Source organism: Anolis sagrei, chromosome 8, assembly GCF_037176765.1.
Source record: "Anolis sagrei isolate rAnoSag1 chromosome 8, rAnoSag1.mat, whole genome shotgun sequence".
Taxonomy (NCBI): domain Eukaryota; kingdom Metazoa; phylum Chordata; class Lepidosauria; order Squamata; family Dactyloidae; genus Anolis; species Anolis sagrei.
In genome coordinates this window covers 26,451,183-26,476,127 of record NC_090028.1, presented here as the reverse complement: position 1 = coordinate 26,476,127, position 24,945 = coordinate 26,451,183, and the positions used below count along the sequence as shown (strand labels likewise).

At 44.8% G+C, this 24,945-nt stretch overlaps 1 protein-coding gene across 3 annotated transcripts in view; it reads right to left on the bottom strand.

Annotated features, from left to right (window-relative positions):
• Positions 1 to 7,010: 7,010 nt before the first annotated feature.
• ZFPM1 (zinc finger protein, FOG family member 1) overlaps positions 7,011 to 24,945 on the bottom strand; it is a 157,553-nt gene continuing 139,618 nt past the window's right edge. For all 3 annotated transcript variants that reach the window (XM_060787914.2, XM_060787915.2, XM_060787916.2), the window contains 6 exons: positions 19,616 to 19,721; positions 17,909 to 18,118; positions 15,315 to 15,539; positions 14,864 to 14,959; positions 13,103 to 13,255; positions 7,011 to 11,866 (listed from right to left, as the gene is read on the bottom strand). In XM_060787914.2, the coding sequence (XP_060643897.2) occupies positions 9,531 to 11,866; positions 13,103 to 13,255; positions 14,864 to 14,959; positions 15,315 to 15,539; positions 17,909 to 18,118; positions 19,616 to 19,721 (3,126 nt within the window). In that variant the 3' untranslated portion in view covers positions 7,011 to 9,530. The remainder of the gene's footprint in view (positions 11,867 to 13,102; positions 13,256 to 14,863; positions 14,960 to 15,314; positions 15,540 to 17,908; positions 18,119 to 19,615; positions 19,722 to 24,945) is intronic.

Genomic DNA, 24,945 nt, shown 5'->3' with positions numbered 1-24,945 from the left:
AATCACTGGGTTGTTGTAGGTTTTTTCGGGCTATATGGCCATGTTCTAGAGGCATGCTCTCCTGACGTTTCACCTGCATCTATGGCAAGCATCCTCAGAGGTAGTGAGGTCTGTTGGAACTAGGAAAATGGGTTTATATATCTGTGGAATGACTAGGGTGGGACAAAGAACTCTTGTCTGCTGGAGCTAGGTGTGAATGTTTCAACTGACCACCTTGATTAGCATTTGATAGCCTTGAAGTCTGCTAATCAAGGTGGGCATATGAAACATTCACACCTAGCTCCAGCAGACAAGAGTCCTTTGTCCCACCCTGGTCTTTCCACAGATATATAAATCTGTGGAAAGATCTGTATACAGATCGTCTGGAGAGGCCCTGCTCTCGGTCCCACCGGCCTCACAAGCGCATCTGGTGAGGACGAGAGACAGGGCCTTCTCGGTGGTAGCCCCTCGACTCTGGAACTCCCTTCCACTGGAGATCAGAACTGTCCCCTCTATCTTGACGTTCAGAAAACAGGTGAAAACTTGGCTCTGGAAACTGGCATTCGAAGAATGAGTCAAGTTCTGTGATATGGGTGGATGTCGACGAACAATGATTTTATGATGACGACTGACCATTGTAATTATTTGACTTTATTTTGCTTTTTAATGTTTTAGTAATTTGGAATACAATGTTTTTAATGATTGTTTGTAATAGTGATGTTGGAAACCGGTCTGAGTCCCTCGATGGAGGTGAGAGGACCAGTATACAAAACTGCTAAATAAATATATATAAACCCTTTTTCCTAGTTCCAACAGACCTCACTACCTCTGAGGATGCTTGCCATAGATACAGGCGAAACGTCAGGAGAGAATGCCTCTAGAACATGGCTATATAGCCCGAAAAAACCTACAACAACCCATTATTATTATTATTATTATTATTATTATTATTATTACAACATCACCACCACCATCCAAATTGGCAACAGACAAAGAGGGTATATATACTTGGACAAAAACAAGAGATAGATTAAATCGAACCCATAAATTCTAGCTCTATCTGGAGCAATAAATAATCTCTGTACATGCCCAGAGGCGCTCTCTACTGTCTGTCTTATCCTTTGCACACTGTGATCGGAGTTTAGAATAATATTGGTTTGTGAGTCCTTGGAAGGCTTTGGTGACATCGTGTGGTGAAAAATAGAAAGCACAAGAGGAGTTGGTCGGACTTTCTCTCCCTTTGGGTTGTTGTAGGTTTTTCCGGGCTATATGGCCATGTTCTGGAGGCAATTTTTCTCCTGACGTTTCGCCTGCATCTATGGCAAGCATCCTACCTCTGAGGATGCTTGCCATAGATGCAGGCGAAATGTCAGGAGAAAAATTGCCTCCAGAACATGGCCATATAGCCCGGAAAAACCTACAACAACCCATGGATTCCGGCCATGAAAGCCTTTGACAATACATTTCTCTCCCTTTATTTCAGTGTTTCTCAATCTTCCTAATGCCGCGACCCCTTAATACAGTTCCTCATGTTGTGTTGACCCCCAAACATAACATTATTTCTGTTGCTACTTCACAACTGTCATTTTGGTCCTGTTATGAATCGTAATGTAAATATCTGAAATCTTATTAGCGCCGATCGCACTATTTCAGTCCTACACAAACCTGCCCAAAGCGCCTGCTTGTGATGCAAAATAGCTTTTTTGGAGAAGCAAGTGCAGTAATTAAAAATATCGGAGAGGCTGCAAAAGGGACTAAACGTTCCCCTCCAGAAGGCATGAGTTTGCATTGCTATCCACAGCACTGAATCACCAAGAATTTGGGAGGGAAATTGGTTTTTAAAAATTTCATTTATATCACTGATTCCTGTGCTTAAAGCTCAAAGATGTCCAGAAGCTTCTTCCTTGGCTCCAAATAGTATAAAACTGCATTCATTCTACAGTCTAGATCAGTGTTTCTCAATCTTCCTAATGCTGTGACCCCTTAATACAGTTCCTCATGTTGTGATGACCCCCAACCATAACATTATTTCTGTTGCTACTTCACAACTGCCATTTTGGTCCTTTTATGAGTCGTAATGTAAATATCTGATATGCAGGATGTATTTTCATTCAATTTAGCACAAATACCCGATATGCCCAAATTTGAATACTGGTGGGATTGTCGTTTGGGAGTTGTAGTTGCTGGGATTCATAGTTCACCTACAATCAGAGAACATTCTGAAATCCACCAGCGATGGAATTGAACCAAACTTGGCACACAGAACTCCCATGACCAACAGAAAATACTGGAAGGGTTTGGTAGTCATTGACCTTGAGTTTTGGAGTTGTAGTTCACCTACATCTAGAGAGCACTATGGACTCAAACAATGATGGATCTGGACCAAACTTGGCATGAATCCTCAATATGCCCAAATATGCACACTGATGGAATTTGGAGAAAATAGACCTTGACATATGGGAGTTGTAGTTGCTGGGATTTATAGTTCACCTCCAATCAAAGAACATTCTGAATCCCACCAGGGATAGAATTGAGACAAACCCCACACAGGACCCTCATGCCTTGAAGGGAGTTGTTGGCAGGAACCTCCCTCCAGTCTCGCATTCTCTTCCTCACCCGTGCATGCACACCATGCTGCCATGCGCCGAGCACGCCTGCTCTCCCCTCTCCACTTGGAGTCTCAAAAACAGCCCTCCCCTTGGCTGAGAGGTCAGCCAATCACAGCAGAGGAGGGCTTTTGATGGATTTGCCGCCTGTTTCCAAAAAGGAAGATAAGGACAGGTGGGGAGATCTTCAGCCTTCTCTGCCAAAGGGATTCCTAAGACCACCAGAAGTATATGTTTTCTGATTATCTTTTGGCAACCCCTCTGAAACTCCCTCATGACCCCACCAAGTGTCTTGACCCCCAGGTTGAGAAATGCTGACATAAAAGAAGGGAATCTAATTTGTGATGGAAAGCACCAAGCCTCACAGACAGATTGCATGCACCAGTCACTAGAAGTTTTCCAATCTTTGGAAAACAAGTCAAAATGCTTTCCATTCTTAGTATCACAAACTTCTCCTTGATCGGAAAGCAATTGTACCAAGAAAGCTAATGGAAACAGTAACTTTTGAATCGATGTATTGTCGAAGGCTTTCATGGCTGGAATCACAGGGTTGTTGTAGGTTTTTTCGGGCTATATGGCCATGTTCTAGAGGCATTCTGTCCTGATGTTTTGCGTGCATCTATGGCAAGCATCCTCACCATCTCTGAGGATGCTTGCCATAGATGCAGGCAAGACGTCAGGAGAGAATGCCTCTAGAACATAGCCATATAGCCCGAAAAAACCTACAACCCAGATTTTGCTGTCATTTGCAACCCATCTCACAGACCCACTGGAAGGATTCCAAATCCTAATTGCCCACCATCGATAGAAAGAAAAAAAATACAACTGAAAAATGTCATTGTTGATATTTCTCCTGACCCACTTCTGTTTATCACAGGACGCTGAAACTGTCCATGTGTAATGATCTAAGTCTCTCTAGGTTACGTGCCAATTTACAACTCAGAACTGAGAACAGTCTTGATGTGACAGGTGCTGAAGTGGTGTGAGGTTTGAGAATGGACCCAATGGAAGATAGAGCAGTCCTCAAGATCCTTTCCTTGCAAGTCGCACACCAAAGGAGACGTTCCATGAGATGGAAGAGATTTATAGCGAGTATTCCCATCATATAATGGAGTCAAGAACTGGCATCTTTAATTCCTGTGTCCAATTCTGGGCACCACAATTGAAGAGAGATATTGACAAGCTGGAATGTGTCCAGAGGAGGGTGACTAAAATGATCAAGGGTCTGGAGAACAAGCCCTATGAGGAGCGGCTTAAGGAGCTGGGCATGTTTAGCCAGAAGAAGAGAAGGCTGAGAGGAGATATGATAGCCATGTATAAATATGTGAGAGGAAACCACAGGGAGGAGGGAGCAAGCTTGTTTTCTGCTTCCTTGGAGACTAGGATGCGGAACAATGGCTTCAAACTACAAGAGAGGAGATTCCATCTGAACATGAGGAAGAACTTCTTGACTTTGAGAGCTGTTCAGCAGTGGAACTCTCTGCCCTGGAGCGTGGTGGAGGCTCCCTCTTTGGAAGCTTTTAAACAGAGGCTGGATTGCCATCTGTCAGGGGTGCTTTGAATGCAATATTCCTGCTTCTTGGCAGGGGGTTGGACTGGATGGCCCATGAGGTCTCTTTCAACTCTTTGATTCTATGATTCCAATGTGGTTGGACTTCGGTGGAAACAGCTCCAATTCCAGGCCGACCCCACATATCATATCATCCAGCAAGGGGATCGCTGATAACCATTCTCCACCTAGTCCAAAATATCAAGATTAGTGTGAGGTCCGTGGGAAAAAAAAAATCAAAGACCATATTCACATGCATAAGGTCTCCGCTCGCTGCTCACGCCTTTCCAGAAGCTGGAACGAGGTGAATGCTCTCAGACTCTCTTGACAATGATGTGCCGTGGAAACCAGAAGGACTTTGTCAACAGACTGATCACACAGGAGGAAAGCTGGGTCCATCACTCTGATCCTGAGTCTGAAGTCCAGTCAATGCCATGGAAGCATCCTGACTCACCACCTCCAAAGAAGGCATGTGCCCAACTCTCGGCAGGCAAGGTCATGCTCACAGGATTTTGGGACCAGCACAGAGTAGGATTTATGTTTTTAGCAAAGGGGACTATGATCACTGGGGCAGACTAGGCTTCACTGCCTCAGAAATTGTGAGAGGCCATCAAAACCAAGAGACAATGTGGCATGCTCCAAAGATGTCCATCCACCTTCTGCAAGACAATGCACCAGTTCACAACTCACCTGTTGCCCAAATGGAAGAAGCCTGCTCTCCTGTGGCTTTGGAATTCTGCCGCATCCCCCTTCTTCACCCAATCAGACTTCCACCTCTTTCCAACAAGGAAATTCTTTGCAAATTGGTAAACATTTCTCAGGTGATGAGACTCTGATTTCTGAAGTCACAACATGGCTTTTGGAGCAACCTATTGACTTCTACAAGCGAGGTAGGATATTAAGATCATCTGGGGAGGCCCTGTTCTCGGTCCCGCCGGCATCACAAGCACGCCTGGCGGGGACGAGAGACAGGGCCTTCTCAGTGGTGGCCCCTCGGCGGTGGAACACCCTTCCTACAGACATCAGATCGGCCCCCTCCTTATTGGCATTTCGGAGGAAAGTGAAGACCTGGCTGTTTGAACAGGCATTCGATTTTATTTATTTATATTTGTCGTGTCAGGGCAGCCAGTCAATTATATTACATTTCTAACAGAACAAAGCAAACAGACAAAATACAGAATTTGTGAGTATGGTAGTTGATTAAATGTCCTTTGACCAGTATCTGGACACTTGGAGTGCTTCTGGTGTTGCTGCAAGAAGGTCCTCCATGTGGCAGGGCTTAGGGTGCATTGCAGCTGGTGGTCAGTGGTTTGCTCCTCTCCACACTCACATGTCGTGGATTCCACTTTTTAGCCTCATTTCTGAAGGTTGGCTCTGCATCTTGTGGTGCCAGAACGCAGTCTGTTCAGCGCTTCCAAGTTGCCCAGTCTTCTGTGTGCCGGGGGGGGGGGGGGGGGGAGTCTCTCATTTGGTATCAGCCATTGGTTGAGGTTCTGGGTTTGAGCCTGCCACTTTTGGACTCTCGCTTGCTGAGGTGTTCCAGCGAGTATCTCTGTAGATCTTAGAAAACTATTTCTTGATTTAAGTCATTGACGTGCTGGCTGATACCCAAACAGGGGATGAGCTGGAGATGTCTCTGCCTTGGTCCTTTCACTATTGGCTGCTACTTCCCGGCGGATGTCAGGTGGTGTAATACTGGCTAAGCAGTGTAATTTCTCCAGTGGTGTAGGGCACAGACACCCCGTGATAATGCGGCATGTCTCATTAAGAGCCACATCCACTGTTTTAGTGTGGTGAGATGTGTCCCACACTGGGCATGCATACTCAGCAGCAGAGTAGCACAGCGCAAGAGAAGATGTCTTCACTGTATCTGGTTGCGATCCCCAGGTTGTGCCAGTCAGCTTTCGTATGATGTTGTTTCTAGCACCCACTTTTTGTTTGATGTTCAGGCAGTGCTTCTTGTAGGTCAGAGAACGGTCCAGAGTGACTCCCAGGTATTTGGGTGCGGTGCAATGCTCCAGTGGGATTCCTTCCCAGGTGATCCTCAGAGCTCGGGATGCTTCTCTGTTATTGAGATGAAAGGCACATGTCTGTGTTTTCGAGTAGCTGATGAACAACAGGCATTCGATTAGGCAGTGTAATTGATTATGTTGTTCATTCGTTCAGTCGCTTCTGACTCTTCGTGACCTCATGGACCAGCCCACGCCAGAGCTCCCTGTCGGCCGTCACCACCCCCAGCTCCTTCAATGTCAGTCCAGTCGCTTCAAGGATGCCATCCATCCATCTTGCCCTTGGTTGATTATAGGAACACGGAATAACGGATGATGAGACTGGATTCTGATTCTATTGATGAGACATGAAGGATTTGTCATATTGATGTTTAATTGTTGTTATGCTATTGCTTTTAAATGTTCCAATGATTTTGTAATGTGTGTATTGTAACTGTTGTTAACCGCTTTGAGTCACCTAAGGGCTGAGAAAAGTGGTATATAAATGTAGTAAATAAATAAAATAAAATAAATAAATAAATTTGCTTCAAAAGATGGGAGAAATTTGTTTCTTGAGATGACACCGATGGAGAGAAGGACTCAGAACTGGGCCAAGTCTCATTGCTCTCAGTCCACAGGAAATTGGTCAGAGAAAATCTGTAATGAATGCCCCTCGTATCTTGCCATGAATAAATACCCTGTGATAGGGTTGTCATGGGTCGGAAACAACTTAAAAGGTACACGATAACCATTAATATAACATAGAAGTGCAGTGCATCCTCTGCAAAGTATCCAAATGCACCTGGATAGCAAGAAAATCCAACCTATTTGTCCGAATCCATTTTCAACCCCTCCTGCCCCAAATGTCTGCAAAGAGTCTCCAAAAGCAACAGGTTCATTAGACATTTATTTATGTACACAACTTATACATAGAATTGCCAAACGGAGAGTCGAGCTCTCCTTTTTTCAGTGCTGTCTTGTTTGCATTTTTTTTCAGTTCCAGTCCACATCGATTCTACATAAACCCACCGGAAAGACGATTTAGGGACAAAGGGGGGGAAGGGGGGTGGAAACACAGCCCCAAAGGCAGGCAGAGAGCCCCTCGCTCCTATCTGTTGCAGAAAGGGACCAATGGATGATGAAACCCCACCTGTTATTGGACACCTATATCCTGCTAGAAGTCCGTCCAGAAATGCCCAGGGATTTGGGATGCGGAATGAGTTTAGTCCTGTGTAAAAAGAAACTCTGCTATGAATTGCAATGGCAGCCTCTTATGGAACCCCAGTGTTTGTAGTTTAGGATTCTCTGCCAGAGAGATCTGGTTCCTCACCAACTACAAATCCCAAGATCTCATAAGATAGAGCAACAAAACGGAATCACAGCGCTTGCAATGGTGCACCAGGGCAGAGAGTTATTGTTTCTCTAGCACTTTATATTCCCTGAATGGATATATATATTTACTTTTGGGTGACCAATTGATGCTCTGCACATGCTCAGGAGCCTAGCACTTTATATTCCCTGTGTGGATCCATGTTTACTTTTGGGTGACCAATTGATGCTCTGCACATGCTCAGGAGCAGTTGCAGCCAGCACTTTATATACCCTGCATAGTTATATATTTACTTCTGGGTGACCAATTGAGGCTCTGCACATGCTCAGGAGGAGTTGCGCTTAGCACTTTATATCCCCTGAATGGATGTATGTTTACTTTTGGGTGACACATTGATGTTCTGCACATGCTCAGGAGCAGTTGTGTCTAGCACTTTATATTCCCTGCATGGATATGTTTACTTTTAGGTGACACATTGATGTTCTACACATGCTCAGGAGCAGTTGTGCCTAGCACTTTATATCCCTTGAATGGATATATGTTTACTTTTGGGTGACACATTGATGTTCTGCACATGCTCAGGAGCAATTGCACCTGGCACTTCATATTCCTGCATGGATCTTTGTTAACTTTTAGGTGACACATTGATGCTCTGCACATGCTCAGGAGCAGTTGCATCTAGCACTTTATATACCCTGCATGGATATATATTTACTTTTGGGTGACCAACTGATGCTCTGCACATGCTCAGAAGCAGTTGCGCCAAGCACTTTATATCCCTTGAATGGATATATGTTTACTTTTGAGTGACCCACTGATGTTCTGCACATGCTCAGGAGCAGTTGCATCTAGCACTTTATATACCCTGCATGGATATATATTTACTTTTGGGTGACCAACTGATGCTCTGCACATGCTCAGAAGCAGTTGCGCCAAGCACTTTATATCCCTTGAATGGATATATGTTTACTTTTGAGTGACCCACTGATGTTCTGCACATGCTCAGGAGCAGTTGCATCTAGCACTTTATATACCCTGCATGGATATATGTTTACTTTTGGGTGACCAACTGATGCTCTGCACATGCTCAGAAGCAGTTGCGCCAAGCACTTTATATCCCTTGAATGGATATATGTTTACTTTTGAGTGACCCACTGATGTTCTGCACATGCTCAGGAGCAGTTGCGCTGAGCACTATATATTTTCTGCATGGATACGGAGAGCCATGGAAGTGTTCTATGTCTCTTTTGGGTTTCTTCTTGGAAATGGGTCACTTAGATTGGTGTCTTTTGGGAGGTGGAAGTCACAAGAGCATGGAGAAAATGATTCCAAAAGAAAAAAAATGGAAAAAGAGATGGTCTGTCCCCATGAGAAAAGGGGAAATGGTATGTTTGGAGGGGGAACATTTATATTTTTATCCCCAAGGTGAGATGCTGCATTGTATTTGTGCCTCTTTACCCCTTCGCTTCCAAGTTCCCAGCCAAAGAGGTGCATCTGAATATAGCCGAGATCTGCTTACCCAAAGCAAAACAAAAGGACATCTAACCCAACTCCTCCAAAACAATGACGAGCAATGCCTGATTTCTCTTTAGGATTGGGGAGAGCGAGTGGGGTGGTCTTCTTGCATCTGTGTTCGGACTCCAGTCTTTTACAGTGTGCGCTATTTTAATGCCCTCCAATTTGTCTAAATCAGGCATGGGCCAACTTCAGCCCTCCAGGTATTTTGGACTCCAACTCCCACAATTCCTAACAGCCGGTAGGCTGTTAGGAATTGTGGGAGTTGGAGTCCAAAACACCTGGAGGGCCGAAGTTGGCCCATGCCTGAACCAAATGCTCCAAACTCCCACCTCTCAGTCCCTGAAAGCAATCTCTGCTTGACCTTGCTGGACTTTGAAGGGACAACCAGTCAGCCCTTGAGCGGCTCTAGTGCAAAAGCCATCCTTCCACCGAGGGCAGAAGAGTTTGTCTCTCGACCGAATGGCTCCCAAGCGCCGTATTCTTCCATGAGTAACCAGAAAGAAGCTGGGCTTCTCGACCAGTAAGCATCCTCTGCGCACGGGATGCACACACGCCTCACGTTACTTGACGTGTTCGGCTGCATGTGAGGAACAATAGTACTTCTTGTGGGCGATGAAGGTCGAGAGGCTGCTGAACTTGATGTTGCAGAGGCGGCAGTACCGGTGGTTGCCGTTGGCCACGGGGGCCGGGGGACCTTTGCCAGGCGGGGTCTGAACACTTTTGTCCGTATAGCCAGGAAGGGCGTTGGGGGGCACCTCGGGCAATGGGGAGACAGGCAAAGGGAGGGCGGGGGAGGCAGACAAAAGGGGCTGTGGGGAAGCAGAGGGGCGCGGGCTCCCGTTCGACATTGGGGGGACGGGGGGCTCCTTGCCATTGAGGCTGTCCTTGCGCAACCTGGGAAGGGTCTGGGGTGGGGAGGTGGCGGGGAGCACTGGGAGCAAGTGGCTGCCCTCCGCCAGCGTCCGCGTGGCCTCGATCAAGGTGGCGCCAGAGACCGTTTTGGCAGCAAAGAGGCCGTGGGCGTTGCGGAAGTGCTCCACTAAGTCCCCTTTGACGGCCCCGTTGAGTGGGCAGTAGGGGCACGCTGCCAGCGACACCTTGGCACCTTGGAGGTGAAGGGCTTTGGCATCCAGGTAGCGCTGCTGAAGTGGTTCCACGCCAGGAAAGGTGGTCTGAGGAGCGGCGGGGCTCAAGGATGGTGTGGCCTTCTCTACTTTGACCTGTGGGCCCCCCTCGTGTTCGTCCCCCAGCCTCTCTGGGCTTCCCCGAGGTTTCAGAAGAGCCGGGACTGTTCCCTTGATCTTCTGCAGTTGCTCCAGAGTGCTGGGTTGTAACGGTGTGGCCGGGCAGTAGTACTTCTTGTGGGCCAGATAGCTGTCCAGGGTGTGGAAGCTGATGCGGCAGGCAGTGCATTCGTGGTAGTCCGCCAGCGGCAGCAGGGAGGCCGGGAGCACATCTCCACTGCTACTGCCATGAAGTCGGGGCTTCTTGCTCAGGTCAATGGGTCCATCAGCATCGGGGCTTGAGCTTGGGGAAGGGGCAGCCTTGACCACAGAAATGAGAGTGGGGACGACCGGGGGCACCTCGGAGCGGTGGGCTTCTGGGGTGCTGCTGCTGCTGCTATTGAGCTGGCTGGCGGCATTGTGGATCTCATACAGCTTGCGCCGTTTGCGAGTGCGGATGGGCTGGGGCAGGAAGGGCACTTTTCCAGCTGCCCCACTCCGGCGCAGTGGTGGGTCATGGCGGGAGGCACAGTAATAGCGCTTGTGCACCATGTAGGTCTCATGCCGGCTGAAGCGGATGTTGCAGGCCTCACATATGGTGCGGCTGGGATCGTCGTCTGGCTCCTCCACAGAGCTGGCTCCAGGACTCTGACTGTCCTCACTCATGCGACCTGCTGCATCCGCCTCGGGTGAGGGGCTGGCTTTGGCTGCACTCTCCTCCGTCTTCACCTCCTGCTTGATCTCTGTGGCGGGTGGAGTGGCCCCTCCCGCAGCTTCACCTTCTTCCATGGCCTTGTCCTCTCCAGGCTGCTGCGGTGAGATGAGTGGTGCAGGGGGACCCTTGGGGGCAGCGGACGAAGGGGCTGCTTTCAACTTCCGAGCGCTGGGGGAGTTCTCCTCCGTCACCCGTCGGCTGGAGCAATACAGCCGCTTGTGGACGTAGTAGTTGTTGATGTTGTTGAACGTGATCTCACATTCAAAGCAAGTGGCCCCCTTGGGCACTGGGGTACCTGGGAAAAGGTTGGGGGGAACCCCTCCATGGCCCTGCTTCAGCCGACTGTGCACCAGCTCCGACATTTTGGCCAAGATCTCTGAAGCCTGCGGCACCACCGTAGCCTCGTGGCCGAACACATATTGGGGCAGAAAGATCGTGCCGCCGGGAATGCTGGATCCAGGTTCGCTGGGCACCGGACTGGACCCTGGAGTAGGGCTGGCGATCTCGGACTTGACCTTCACGGAGTGCATGCTGTGGGGAGAAGATGCTCGGGAAGAGGCATCTGGCTCCGACTCAGGACCAGTTGTCATTTGTGCCAAAGGGGGTCCGGCAGATGCCTCCCCCTCATCTATGGGCTCCTCCTTGATCCGTATTTGCAGTACCCCATCGGATAAGGCTGCAGAGGAGCTGGCTTCTTGGGGAGGGGAGCCATTTGCTGCTTCGTTTGTGGTGGGCAATGATGCTCCCTGTATTGCCGGCTTGGCTGAGACATCTAGCTGGCTTTGAGCAGCTTTGGAATCCGAACCTGGAGGAATGGCTGCGGTGGAGGCGGAGGCCGAGGCTGCAGCAACGGCGGCACTGTGGAGGACCACATGCTGTTGGAGGCTGAGCAAGCAGTCCGCCACATAACCACAAAAACTGCACTTGAAACTAGGCGCCGGGATGGGCGTGCTCACACCTGCAGGTGGAGGAAAAAGAAACACAAAGATGGCCTTTGAACCTTCCCATTATGGAGGGTTTTGGACAACTTGGATCTAGGGGAAGTATTATTGTGTCTTTAGTTGTTCTCTGCCTATATCCCAGGTGTGTTAAGAGCTTGGAAATCATAACCAAGACCCCGAATTAGAGACCATGATACATACGAGGGGTATTTTTTAAGTAAGGTCCATTTTGTTGTAGACACTAGTAGTTCGTGTGCATACCGCAACGAGCGAGTGCGTCATGTACCGGCATGTCTTGGGAACAACTGTGCTCAGTTTCCGCTCTGTAGCTAACCTGTATGGTTCTGTTCTGTGCTTTAAAAATGTTTAAGACTATCAACTCACCCGCTGCAAGTGAGGCTCGCTCGGTGATACGGTTTTTGTCAGCAAGGAACCGGCCTGCTGCAGAAATTCATCGACAGATTTGTGAAGTGTACAGTGATACTGTTATGAGTGAAAGCAAAGTGCGTAAGTGGGTACGACAATTCAAAGATGGCCGTGACAACGTCCATGATGAGGACAGCTCTGGTCGCCCTTCTTTGATTACAGACGATTTGGTGGCTTCAGTTGAAGCGAGTTTTTATGAAGAGGGTATTTTAAAATTGGTTCAAAGGTATGATAAGTGTTTGAACAAACTTGGCAACTATGTCGAAAAATAGAGTGAAGTATGTACTTTCTGAAAATAAATTTACTTTTTTGAAATAAACTTTCGTTGTGTACTTATGTTCAAATGGACCTTACTTAAAAAATACCCCTTGTACATTTATAATATATAGTTACAGCTCTTACTTAGAGTTACTTCACAATATTCAAGTAAATATACTATAATGTGTGTATTCACAATACAGAACATTTTCTGTGCAAAATTCACACTTGAAATTTTTGCGCAGAAAATAGTATTTTCTGCAAAAGCAGGTTTTTATGCATTAAAAAACGCACAACTGTTTTCTGAGCAGAAAACCATATTTTCTGCACAAAAAGGCACTTTTTGTATACAATAGGTCTGGAACTGTGACATGACATTTTCAACTTTTTTTAAAATATTATTGAATATTCTTATTGATGGGGCTGATTGAAGTCTGGGTCTCTCTGGCCATATATTCTGACACTTTAGCCACCAGGTAGGACTGGCTCCATTCCATCACAGGTTCTGGATATGTAATTATTTATTGATTGGATTTCTACTCTTACCTTTTTTCTTGATCAAGACTTACCTGGGGTGAGTGGTTTGCCAGGAGTTGGGCCGGTGGGGCCTGGGGAATTGACTTCTCCCTTGGAACCAGGTTGGCAGATCATATGGTTGGTGACCAGGTGGCTGTAAAGGATATCCCTGGTGGTGGAGATGAAGCCACAGCTGTGACAGACCCCTGCAGAGAAAAAGGATGACACATGGAAGTTGGAAACTGCCTTACAACACTGATCTTGAGGCTGCCTGTGGTCTGTCAAGGCCTGCTTCATTCCTCATCCCAACTAGAAGACCATGAGATCAAATGTGGGACCTTCTCCACGCAAAGCCAATGCTCTACTACCATGTGATGGTCCAAGCCTTACGTGATGATGGTAGAGCATGACTTTGAGCAACACATGACTAAAGGATGAGGCATGCGGTGGAGAACTTCTCTCATGGTGCCCACACAGCTGGTTCATAAACTATGGGGTCCATATAGAATACGATGCCAGTATAGTTAGTTCCAAAGCTATGATGTCCACATAAACTATGGTGTCCATATAGGACATGGTGACCACAAAGCTAATTCCAAAGCAATGGAGTCCATATAGGATATGAAATTGACATAGCTATTTCCAAAGCTATGGGGTCCTTATAATTACTTCCAAAGTTTGGTGTCCATACAGGAGATGATGCTCACATAGCTAGTTCCAAAGCTATGGTGTCCACAGAAACTATGGTGTCCATATAGGAATTGGTGATTACCTAGCTAGCTCCAAAACTATGGTGTCCATATAAGACATGGTGTCCACAGAACTAATTCAACAGCTATGGGATACATATAGGATATGGTTTCATCATAACTACTTTCAAAAGCATGATGTCCATGCAGGAGATGATGCTCACATAACTAATTCAAAGCTATGGTGTCCATATAGGAATTGGTGTCTACATAGCTAGCTCCAAAATTATGGTGTAAATGTAGGACATGGTGTCCACAGAGCTAATTCCAAAGATATGGGGTCCATATAGGATATGATTTCATCAAAACTACTTCCAAAAGCACGGTGTTCAGGCAGGAGATGATACTCACATAGCTAGTTTCACAGCTACGGTGTCCACATAAACTATGGTGTCCATATAAGAATTGGTATCTATATAGCTAGCTTCAAAATTATGGTGTCATACAGGATGTGGTGTCCATAGAGCTAATTCCAAATGTATGGGGTCCATATAGGACACGGTTTCATCATAACTACTTCCAAAAGCACGGTGTCCATGCAGGAGATGATGCCCACATAGCTAGCTCCAAAGCTATGGTATCCACATAAGCTATGGTGTTCATATAGGAATGGGTGTCTACATAGCTAGCTCCAAAACTATGGTGTCCACATAGGACGTGGTGTTCACAGAGCTAATTCCAAAGGTATGGGGTCCATATAGGATACGCTTTCACCATAACTGCTTCCAAAAGCATGGTGTCCATGCAGGAGATGATGCCCACATAGCTAGCTCCAAAGCTATGGTGTCCACATAGGACATGGTGTCCACAGAGCTAATTCCAAAGCTAAGGGGTCCATATAGGTTACGGTTTCACCATAACGGCTTCCAAAGACATGGTGTCCATGTAGAAGATGATACCCACATAGCTATTTCCAAAACTATGGTGGTTCCAAAGCAAAGGTGTCCATGTCGGACATGGTGCCGACATAGCTGGCTCAAAAGCTATGGCATCCAGATAGGATATGTTTTCCACGATGCTAGTTTCAGTGACTTGGCATCAGTATAGTTGGCTGAAAATACTTACCGTTCAATGTGTCCGTGTGGACTTTCAGGTGTCGCTCACAGTTTGCTTTTGTGGTGAAAGCAGAAAGGCAGATGAGGCAGACAAAAGGTCTCTCTCCTGAAAGAGAAACCAGACACAATGGCAGTAGAAGAATATCTATCTATCTATCTATCTATCTATCTACCTACCTACCTACCTACCTATCTATCTATCTATCCACACATCCATCTATCCATCCATGTATGTTTTCGCCTTACCCAAACAACAAAGTTGGTCCAAGTAGAGGTTGCTAGGACAACTGCTGAAAGACAACCTGAAAACAGGGCCTTCCCAAGAAATACAACTTAGGTACCCAAGGACAAACTGGAGACAGGGCAGAACTCTTATTTGGGAGTGGGCAGTGCCCTTCTTTTGCCCCCCCCCCCCCCCACCAAACCACCTCTGGATGTGCGGAGAGAGGCCCGTCCCCTACCACTGTGGCTGCGCATGTGGATCTCCAGGGAACTGGCGCTGGGGCAGCTCTTCTTGCATTGCGGGAAGGGGCAGATGCGCTCATTGGGGTAGGTCTCCTTGGGCTTCTCATCCACCGCAGGTGAAGCCGCGTTCTGCCGGCTGGCGCAGTAATACATCAGGTGGGCCTGCAGGTTGCGCTCGCTCCGGTACCAAATGCCACAGTCTTTGCAGGGGAAGACGTCCTCTGCAGGGAAGGAATGAACGCAGAAGAGACACCATGAATAGAATATAACTTATTTATTTACTTACTGTACTTATACCCTGTTGTTTTCATTCCTGGAGGGGGAGTCAGGGTGGCTTACAAATTATGGCAATAATTCACTGCCAGATTCAGACAATAAAATAACAGTAAAACCCAATATACTAAAACTATAAAAGCATATACATACAGTAGAGTCTCACTTATCCAACATAAATGGTCTGGCAGAATGTTGGATAAGCGAAAATGTTGGACAATACAGAGGAATTAAGGAAAAACCTATTAAAAGTCATATTACGTTATAGTTTTACAAATTAAGCACCAAAACTTCATGTTTGAAATCCAAAACATGGAAGATCAGAGCTGGGAACACACTGATATACTGTAGATTAACTGTAGATTAACCTTTCCTTCCTTCCAGCCACGAGTCCTTTGCCCCCCTTGATTTGGAAACAAGGCTGGGATTATGGATTACCTTCAAGGGTGGTGGATTGTCCACCTTTGGATGTCTTTAAGCATGAGTTTGGATGGGCCTCTGTTGGGAGTGCTTTAGTTGTGTATCCCTGCCTGGCAGTGGTTTGGACTAGATGGCCTCTGGGGTCCCCTTCCAGTGGATTGAAGGACTTTCTTAGGAGGTCCTTCAACCAAGTCTGGATGGGCATTTTTGGGGAGTGATTTCTATACAATGCAACCTCCATATCTGTGGAACCATATATAAGGCTTCACTTATTCACTTTGACACACTTTTTTTTGGTCCCTCCATCGTTGTTCTCTTTGAAAACAATAGTGTTTGCCATTATCCGTGGTTTTGTGTAACCATGAGAATGTATCCATCTAGTCCACAAATGCCATGTGGAGTAGATGGCCTTTGTAGTCTAGGAAGGGACTACAAAGGTCATCTAGTCCACATGGCATTGTAGTCCCTTCCAAATCTATGATGAACCACATGGTTCTCCATCCCTAATGTAGGGTCTTGGATTGTGATATAGAGTCCCAGGTTCAAATGGCCAATCTTGGACCCCCTCTTCTTGTAAATTACAACCTCCTTCAAGCCTCCTCTAGTAATTTGTTTATCTAGAATCCTATAATCCTATTGTATGTGTATCCCTGCCTGGCAGTGGTTTGGACTAGATAGCCTCTGGGTTCCCCTTCCAGTGGATTGAAGTACTTTCTTAGGGTTCTCTATGCAGCTTTCTTTCCTTGCTCTATGTTTTCCTGAGAAGTTGTGGGAGGGGCTACAGGCCACATGATCCGCTCTGAGACGAGACTTTGGGACTGCTCAGATCTCAAACATGCAAACACTTGCTTGCTGTTGATTATACGAGAGCTGTTCTGACCAGAAGGCACAGAAACTATCTCAAACATACGTGTAACTGACTGATAAGTTCTCTACCTGTGTATGCTGAACACATGAAGGTCGTGAGTACACCAAATATTTTTGCCAAAGTCTACTTTATATTGCCTCTTGAGTACATAATATACAAGTTGTTTTATGGGAGAGTAGATATATTTTTGGACACTGAGAAACACTTCTGAAGAACTGCTATTTTTATCAGAGACAATAGGTTATTCAGTCTAACAACTGAAGACAATAATAATAATAATAATAATAATAATAACTTTATTTATACCCTGCCACCATCTCCCCAAGGGACTCGGAACGGTTTACATGAAGCCAAGCCCAACAACACATCAATAAAAACAAAAAGCAATAAACAAAAACAATAATACAATACAATTAATATAAATCACATATAAACACTAACCAATAAACAGTAACACACAAAGATTTAAAAACCTATGACCGGGCTAAATGTAATAGTTTAAAAATTAAAAAATAAACGCTGGGCATGAACAAGGTAAGATATATCTGGTATAGGGTTTTAAAAGAGAGACGAGGGAGCGCAGTCAATCCTAAACCAGTAGTAAAGTGCATTCTGAGGACATATTGCTGGAAATTTTCCTTATTCTGGGAAGGCACACTGGAACAGCTACATTTTCAGGCTCTTCCGAAAAACTGCCAGATTTGGGGCACTCCTGATGTCCTTGAGAAGTGAGTTCCAGAGTCTGAGGGCCACCACCGAGAAGGTCCTCTCCCTCGTCCCCACCAATTGCACCTGCAAAGGAGGCAGGAGCACGAGCAGGGCCTCCCCAGGTGATCCAAGAGATTGTGTAGGTTTGTATACAGAAATGTGGTCACGCAGGTAGGCGGGTCGCTTGGCATAATTGCATTTTGTTTTATGCCACTTGAGAAGATTCTACTCAAACGGGTTTTGAGACTCTTCTCTAAAAGGTTATGATCTCTAAAAGGTGATGCTTGTGTAAAACCTCCCAGTTTCAGAAGAGCCACTTACTGTTCACGACTGCCGTTGCCAATATGGCTGCCATGCCGGCTTGCTGGGGTAGGAGCTGGATTTCGGGGGGCAGCGAGGCAGAGAAGGCAGGCTCCCCACTCTCGGTCTTCACAGTGTGGTTGGGGATCCCCATGGGCTCGGCCATGACAAATGCCTTCAGCACCTCCCCTTCTGCAATGGCCGTCGTGGTTTTGCACCAAATCGCGTCGTCTGCAGAAAAGACCAGGGACAGTCAGAAAAGGTGGGTTGGCCATAAGACAAAACCTCATTTGATTTCAAGTCCAAACCTTGGAAAACATCTATTTGGAGGAGACTTTGCACCCCAAAAGCAGTCCAGATCTGAACTCACCTTATATTGTGAGTTGACTTTGTAAAACTATAGCTGAGATACACATGAGTCTCCTCTTTGAGTCTCCATCGGGAGATAAAGCAGGGAATAAATAAGCATAAACATAATAATAAAACTAAATATAGTAGACTGTATGATAACTGATCCTGGAAATTTTTTATTACTGTTATTATTATTATTATTATTATTATTAATAATAATAATAATTTATATAGACTAGCCGTCCCCTGCCAGGCGTTGCTGTGGCCCAGTCTGTGTATATGTGTTTTGTGTGAGCATATATGTGTGTATATATTTGTGTATTTGTGTGTTTATGTGTACACACATATTGTGTATATGTGTGTATATATTTGTGTATATATGTGTGTTTGCTTATATATATATATATGGGTGTATATATATGTGTGTGTGTATATATTTGTGTATTTGTGTGTTTATATGTGTACATGCATATTGTGTATATGTGTGTGCTTGTCGATATGCATATTTGTGTGTATATGTGTATATATGTGGATATGTATATGTGTGTGCATGTCTATATGTATGCACATGTGTGTATATGTGTGTATTTGTGTTTGTGTGCATATATATACGTGTGTGTCTATGAATGTGTGCATGTGCATAGGTATATCAGTATATGTGTGTATGTATATATGGTGTATTTTTGGGGGTTTTAAGTCTGTTCCGCTGGGGTTTTGTGTGTGGGTGTGTTTATGGGTAATGGACACTTGTTGGACTGTTAGGTGTGTTATGTCCAATTTTCGTGTCAATTCGTCCAGTGGTTTTTGAGTTATGTTAATCCCACAAACAAACATTACATTTTTATTTATATAGAAGATGAGGGGGGGAAAGTGGGCAAACTTTGCAAAAGGTTGGCATTTGCAATACAAATGGGTGCCCAAAGGTGGCAGCATCGGTCCATCTATATATATTGATGAAAACATTGCATTTTTCCTTCCTTTACAAACTATAATGCCAACAGACCTCACAACCTGAGTATGCCTGCCACTGATGCAGGTGAAATGTCAGGAGAGAATGATTCTGGAGCATTGCCATACAGCCCGGAAAACTCACAGAAACCCAGTAATTCTGGCTATGAAAGCCTTCGACAACGTAATGCCTTCCCAGCCCATCATTTTGTCTTCTCCAACTTAAGATGCATCTACTGCAGTTTGACAACAGTTAGAAATGCCATGGCTCAAGACTATGGAATGATGGGAGTTGTAGTTTTAAGAGGCCTTGACACTCTCCACCAGAGGAGGCTGAAGACTTTATGGAACTACAACTCCCAGAATGTCATAGCATTGAACCATGGCGGTTCAAGTGGTTACAAACTGCAAATATATCCAAATACGAACCCTTCTTGTAGATCACTGAATTGGCATCACTTTCACCAGGAACCAAAGGCAGCGCCGACAGCCAGCAATCTTCGTCTTCCAGCACCAGGGACACTGGGTGATTTGGCTAGAAAATAGTGCAAAAACAGAATGTATTTAATGTGCATTTATATTCTGGAAGAGAACTACAAATCTGCAATTTTTCAACACTTTCCAACTTGGTGCACAGAGGAATATGCCTGCATCTTGGCACAAACTCCAAACATTTTATGCTCAATGTCTGCTTGATGGGCCAAAAAACAAAATCCACCATTGCATTCAAGAATTCACACACAAATACATATTAATAATTACTGAAAATGATTTCTGGCTTCCAAGGTATCGTAATATACAGGAGGATTACGAATTTAACCCAGGCTGAGATGGAACTGATGGGATATAGAGTCCAACAAAGATATTGAGTGGTATAGAGCAGTGTTTCTCAACCTTCCTAATGCCGTGGCCCCTTAATTCAGTTCCTCATGTTGTGCTGACCCCGAACCATAAATTTATTTTCGATGCTACTTCAGAACTGTCATTTTGCTACTGTTATGAATCGTCATGTAAATATCTGAAATTCAGGATGTATTTCCATTCAATGGACCAAATTTGGCACAAATACCCCATACGCCCAAATTTGAATACTGGTGGAGTTGAGGGGAGATTGATTTGGTCATTCAGAAGTTATAGTTGCTAGGATTTATAGTTCACCTACAATCAAAGAGCATTCTAAACTCCACCAACAATGGAATTGAACCAAACTTGGCACACAGAACTCCCATGAACAAAAGAAAATAGTGGAAGAGTTTGGTAGGCATTGACCTTGAGTTTTGGGGTTGTAGTTCACCTACATCCAGAGAGCACTGTGGACTAAAACAATGATGGATTTGGCCCAAACTTGGCACAAACACTCAATATGCCCAAATGTGAACACTGGTGGAGTTTGGGGGGAAATAGACCTTGACATTTGGGAGTTGTAGTTGCTGGTATATATAGTTCTACAAGAAGGGTTCGTATTTGGATATATTTGTATTTTGGAACCACTTGAACCGCCATCTACAATCACAGTGGAGGAGGGCTTTTGGTGGGAGGATTTGCCCTCTGTTTTTCCAAAAAGGAAGAGAAGGACAGGTGGAGAGATGTTCGTTTGTGAGATAAACAGAACTCAAAAACCAGTGGACGAATTGACACCAAATTTGGACATGACACACCTATCAGCAGCAGAAGGAACTTAAAAAGCCAAAAAACAAAAAATGCATTACAGCACATCCGCAAAACCACATATATACACATATACACAAATATGCACATACACAAACACACAAAAACACACATATACACAGACTGGGCCACAGTACACATGCACAAAACCACATATATACACATACATATGTACACACATATATATACACACACATACACATATATACACACAATATACACATATATACACACATAAAACACATATACAGAGACTGGGCCACAGCAACGCGTGGCGGGGGACGGCTAGTAATATTATAAATAGTTATTGTTGTTATTATTCCACACCAGAGCCTGGGTTCTTGCAAGGGTCTTAGACTACTTTACCATTCTGAGTATAGTAAAGTCTCCTTCTTTGGAAGTTTTTCAATGGAGGCCGGATGGCCATCTGTTGGGAGTGCTTTCATTGTGTCTTACTTCCTGGCAGAAGGGTGTTTAGCTAGACAGCCTTTGGAAGTCCCTTCCAACTCTATGATTCTGCAATCATACGAGATACACAATCAAAGCAGTCCCAACAGATGGCCATTTAGCCTTTGCTTTAAAAACACCCCAGAGAAAGAGGCTCTTGCATGACTTTTGTGCTTCTTTCTGGGCCAAACGCATACCTTGATGCAGGAGTCACTCCTTGGCGGCACATTGGAATGAAGACCGCTGCTTTTTCTTGCACCATCAGCAGAAGTGTGTGAGTGTGTAAGAGAGGAGTGTGCGTGTGCGAATGTGTGTGCGTGCGGGGTTTATTTTATTTTTTTTATCACGCCGTGAGCACTCTGCTCCTTGGAGTGATAAGCCCTAAACCGACCAAGACTGTCAGTCTGAGTTGGAGGGTTTAGAAATATTGGGACGAATAATTAGATTTCATATCGTTATGGCTGCAGCCATCGAAGGATCAGGCAGATTAATTTTTTTCCCTCCCTTCTCTCTCTCTCTCTCTTTCTTTCCCTCCCTCCGGTTCATTAATATTCATTAGCGGCACATGAAGGTAGAAGGAAGGAAAGCCCAACCGATGGCATATTTGGGGAAGGAGCTTTTGGGAATCGAAAGGTACTATATGTGCAAAAGGGGGCATTTGGGTCCCAATATCTAAAGAAAGAAAGTGAGGGTCTTCTCCCATTAAACTCCCATTGAATTTGCACCGTAGTTATGGGATTGTGACTCTGGAGACCCCACTTGGCCGTCTGGGAAAGTCACATTCTCTCAGCCTCAAAGGAAAGCCAAGGCAGACTCGCCCAAACACATCTTATTTTTTAAAAACCCATAATAGAGGTGTCACAAACTAGAAATGTCCTTAAGGCACATGTCAAGGTTGGGAATCCCTTGTCTGGGACCAAAAGTATTTGAATTTATTTATTGTTTACTAGCCGTCCCCCTGCCACGCATTGCTGTGGTCCGGTCTGCTTACATGTGTTTTTTGTGTGTGTATATTTATGTATATGTGTATATATGTGTGGTTTTAAGCATACATTGTAATGCATTTTTTGTTTTTTGGCTTTTTAAGTCTCTTTTGCTGTGTTTTTCAGTGTTTTTATGAGTGTTGGTCACTCGTTGGCCTGATTGGTGTCTTGTGTCCAAATTTTGGTGTCAACTCATCCAGTGGTTTTGGAGTTATGTTAATCCCACAAACAAACATTATATTTTTATTTATATAGATTACTTGTATTTACATATTCGTACATAATTAGCTTATCGGAAATGGGGCCCAGGTCTAAGCATGAAATGCATTGAGGTTTCTTATGTACAACACGTACACATATGGAGCCCCCCGTGGCGCAGTGGGTTAAACCGCTGAGCTGCTGAATTTGCTAACCAAAAGGTCACAGGTTCGAATCTGGGGAGAGGCGTGAGCTCCCTCTGTTAGCCCCAGCTTCTGCCGACCTAGCAGTTTGAAAACATTGAAATGTGAGTGGATCAACAGGTACCGTTCCCATAGGAAGGTAACTGTGCTCCATGCAGTCATGACCTTGGAGGTGTCTACGGAAAACACCAGCTCTTCGGCTTTGAGATGGAGATGAGCACCACCCCCCAGATTCGTACACGACTATACTTAATGACAGGGGAAACACTTTACCTACCTTTATTATACACATACACACACTCACATATATGCATACACATGCATAAACACGCACATGCAAACACACACACATATATACATGCACATATATATACACACATATACATATGCATACATTCACACACATATACACATGCATACACACATATATATAGAGTGTGTATATGCATATATACGCACACATATATAAACATACACACATATATACACACCTACATATGTATACACACATATATGCACACTCACATATGTATGCATACATACATTTACATATGCATAAAAACACACACATATACACATATACATGCATACATAAAGCACACACATATACATGTACATACATTCACACATATATACACATGCATACACACATATATACACACATATATATGCATACATACACACATATATACAATATAAACACACACACATATACACACAAATACATATGAATACATACATACACACATATATACATATGCATACCTACACGCATATACATATGCATACATTCACACACATATACACACATATACACATGCATACACACACATATATAGAGTGTGTATATGCATATATACGCACACATATATAAACACATACATATATACACACATATACATATGCATACACACATATATGCACACATACATATATATGCATACATACACACATATATACAGTATAAACACACACACATATACACACAAATACATATGAATACATACATACACACATATATGCACACACATATATACATATGCATATCTACACACATATACATATGCATACACACATATATGTATGCATACATAAACACACACATATATGTATGCACACACACACACATAGCGTGAAGGTCATTTTATACACAGAATAAATCAATTTTGTGCATGGAATGAATTTGGTATCAATTTAAACACCAGAAAGCAAAGGTGTCACACTATCTCAACCAACCAGGTGTACAATTTTGGATTTTGCAGTATAGTATAGTATATAGTATAGTATCCCTATGGATATAGGGGTTATACCATATACTATTCTACTATACTATACTATTCTGTGACCCCTGTATCCATAGGGATGCATACCTGAATTTACTGTAGGAACAGAGAACTGGGAATAATAGTGAACCCTATGGAAATGAGTAACTTCTGCTGGACGTTATCATGAAGTTGTCCTAGAAGTTTGCCAATGTGACTCTCTGGCAGAAGCAAGTCATAGAATTGCTAGGAGAGGACATATTTTGTTGGGAAAGCGGGTCTGGTGAAACTGGGCAGCCCTCTGTCGGGAGGGCTTGGGTGGTGCCTTCCCACCTGGCAGGAGGGGGCTGGACTGGATGGCCTTTGGGGTTCCCTTCCAGCGCTATTGTCTGGTTAATGCGGGACCTTGTTTCCTCCCAGCGTGGAGCCAAGGTTCAAGGAATGAAGTGGCTGCTTCCTCCGCAGCCGGCCGCGGGTCAGGCCCCAGGTTAAGGCGGAAAGGAAATAACAAGCTTGTTGTGATCGCAGTCACGGCTCTGTTGGCCGGTGGCCATGCCATGGGGCGGGAGGCGAGATGTGGGGCTTCGTAGAAAAGGCATAGCAAGCTGCATTAAGCCTGGTGCTGCCTTTAGTTTCCTTATGCCAACCTGCGCACAAAGAAGAAGAGAAGTGAGAGAGATTATTGGTTGACTCTATATTCTACTAGAGTTGGAAGGGACCTCCAAAGGTCATCCAGTCCAACCCCATTTTGCCATGCAGAAATTGATCAACTGACTGATCAGTTGATTCAATCAGAGAATTCTAGAGTTGTTAGAGACCCCCAAAGGCCATCCAGTCCAAACCCATTTATGCCACAATCAAAGCCCTCCTGACAGATGCCCATCCAACCTCATAGACATTTGCGGATTCGTGGAGAAATAGGGCAAATGGATCAAAGGCTCCTAGAGGTGGAAGAGGCCATCCAGTCCATCCCCCTTCTTTCTCCCAGGCAGGAAGGC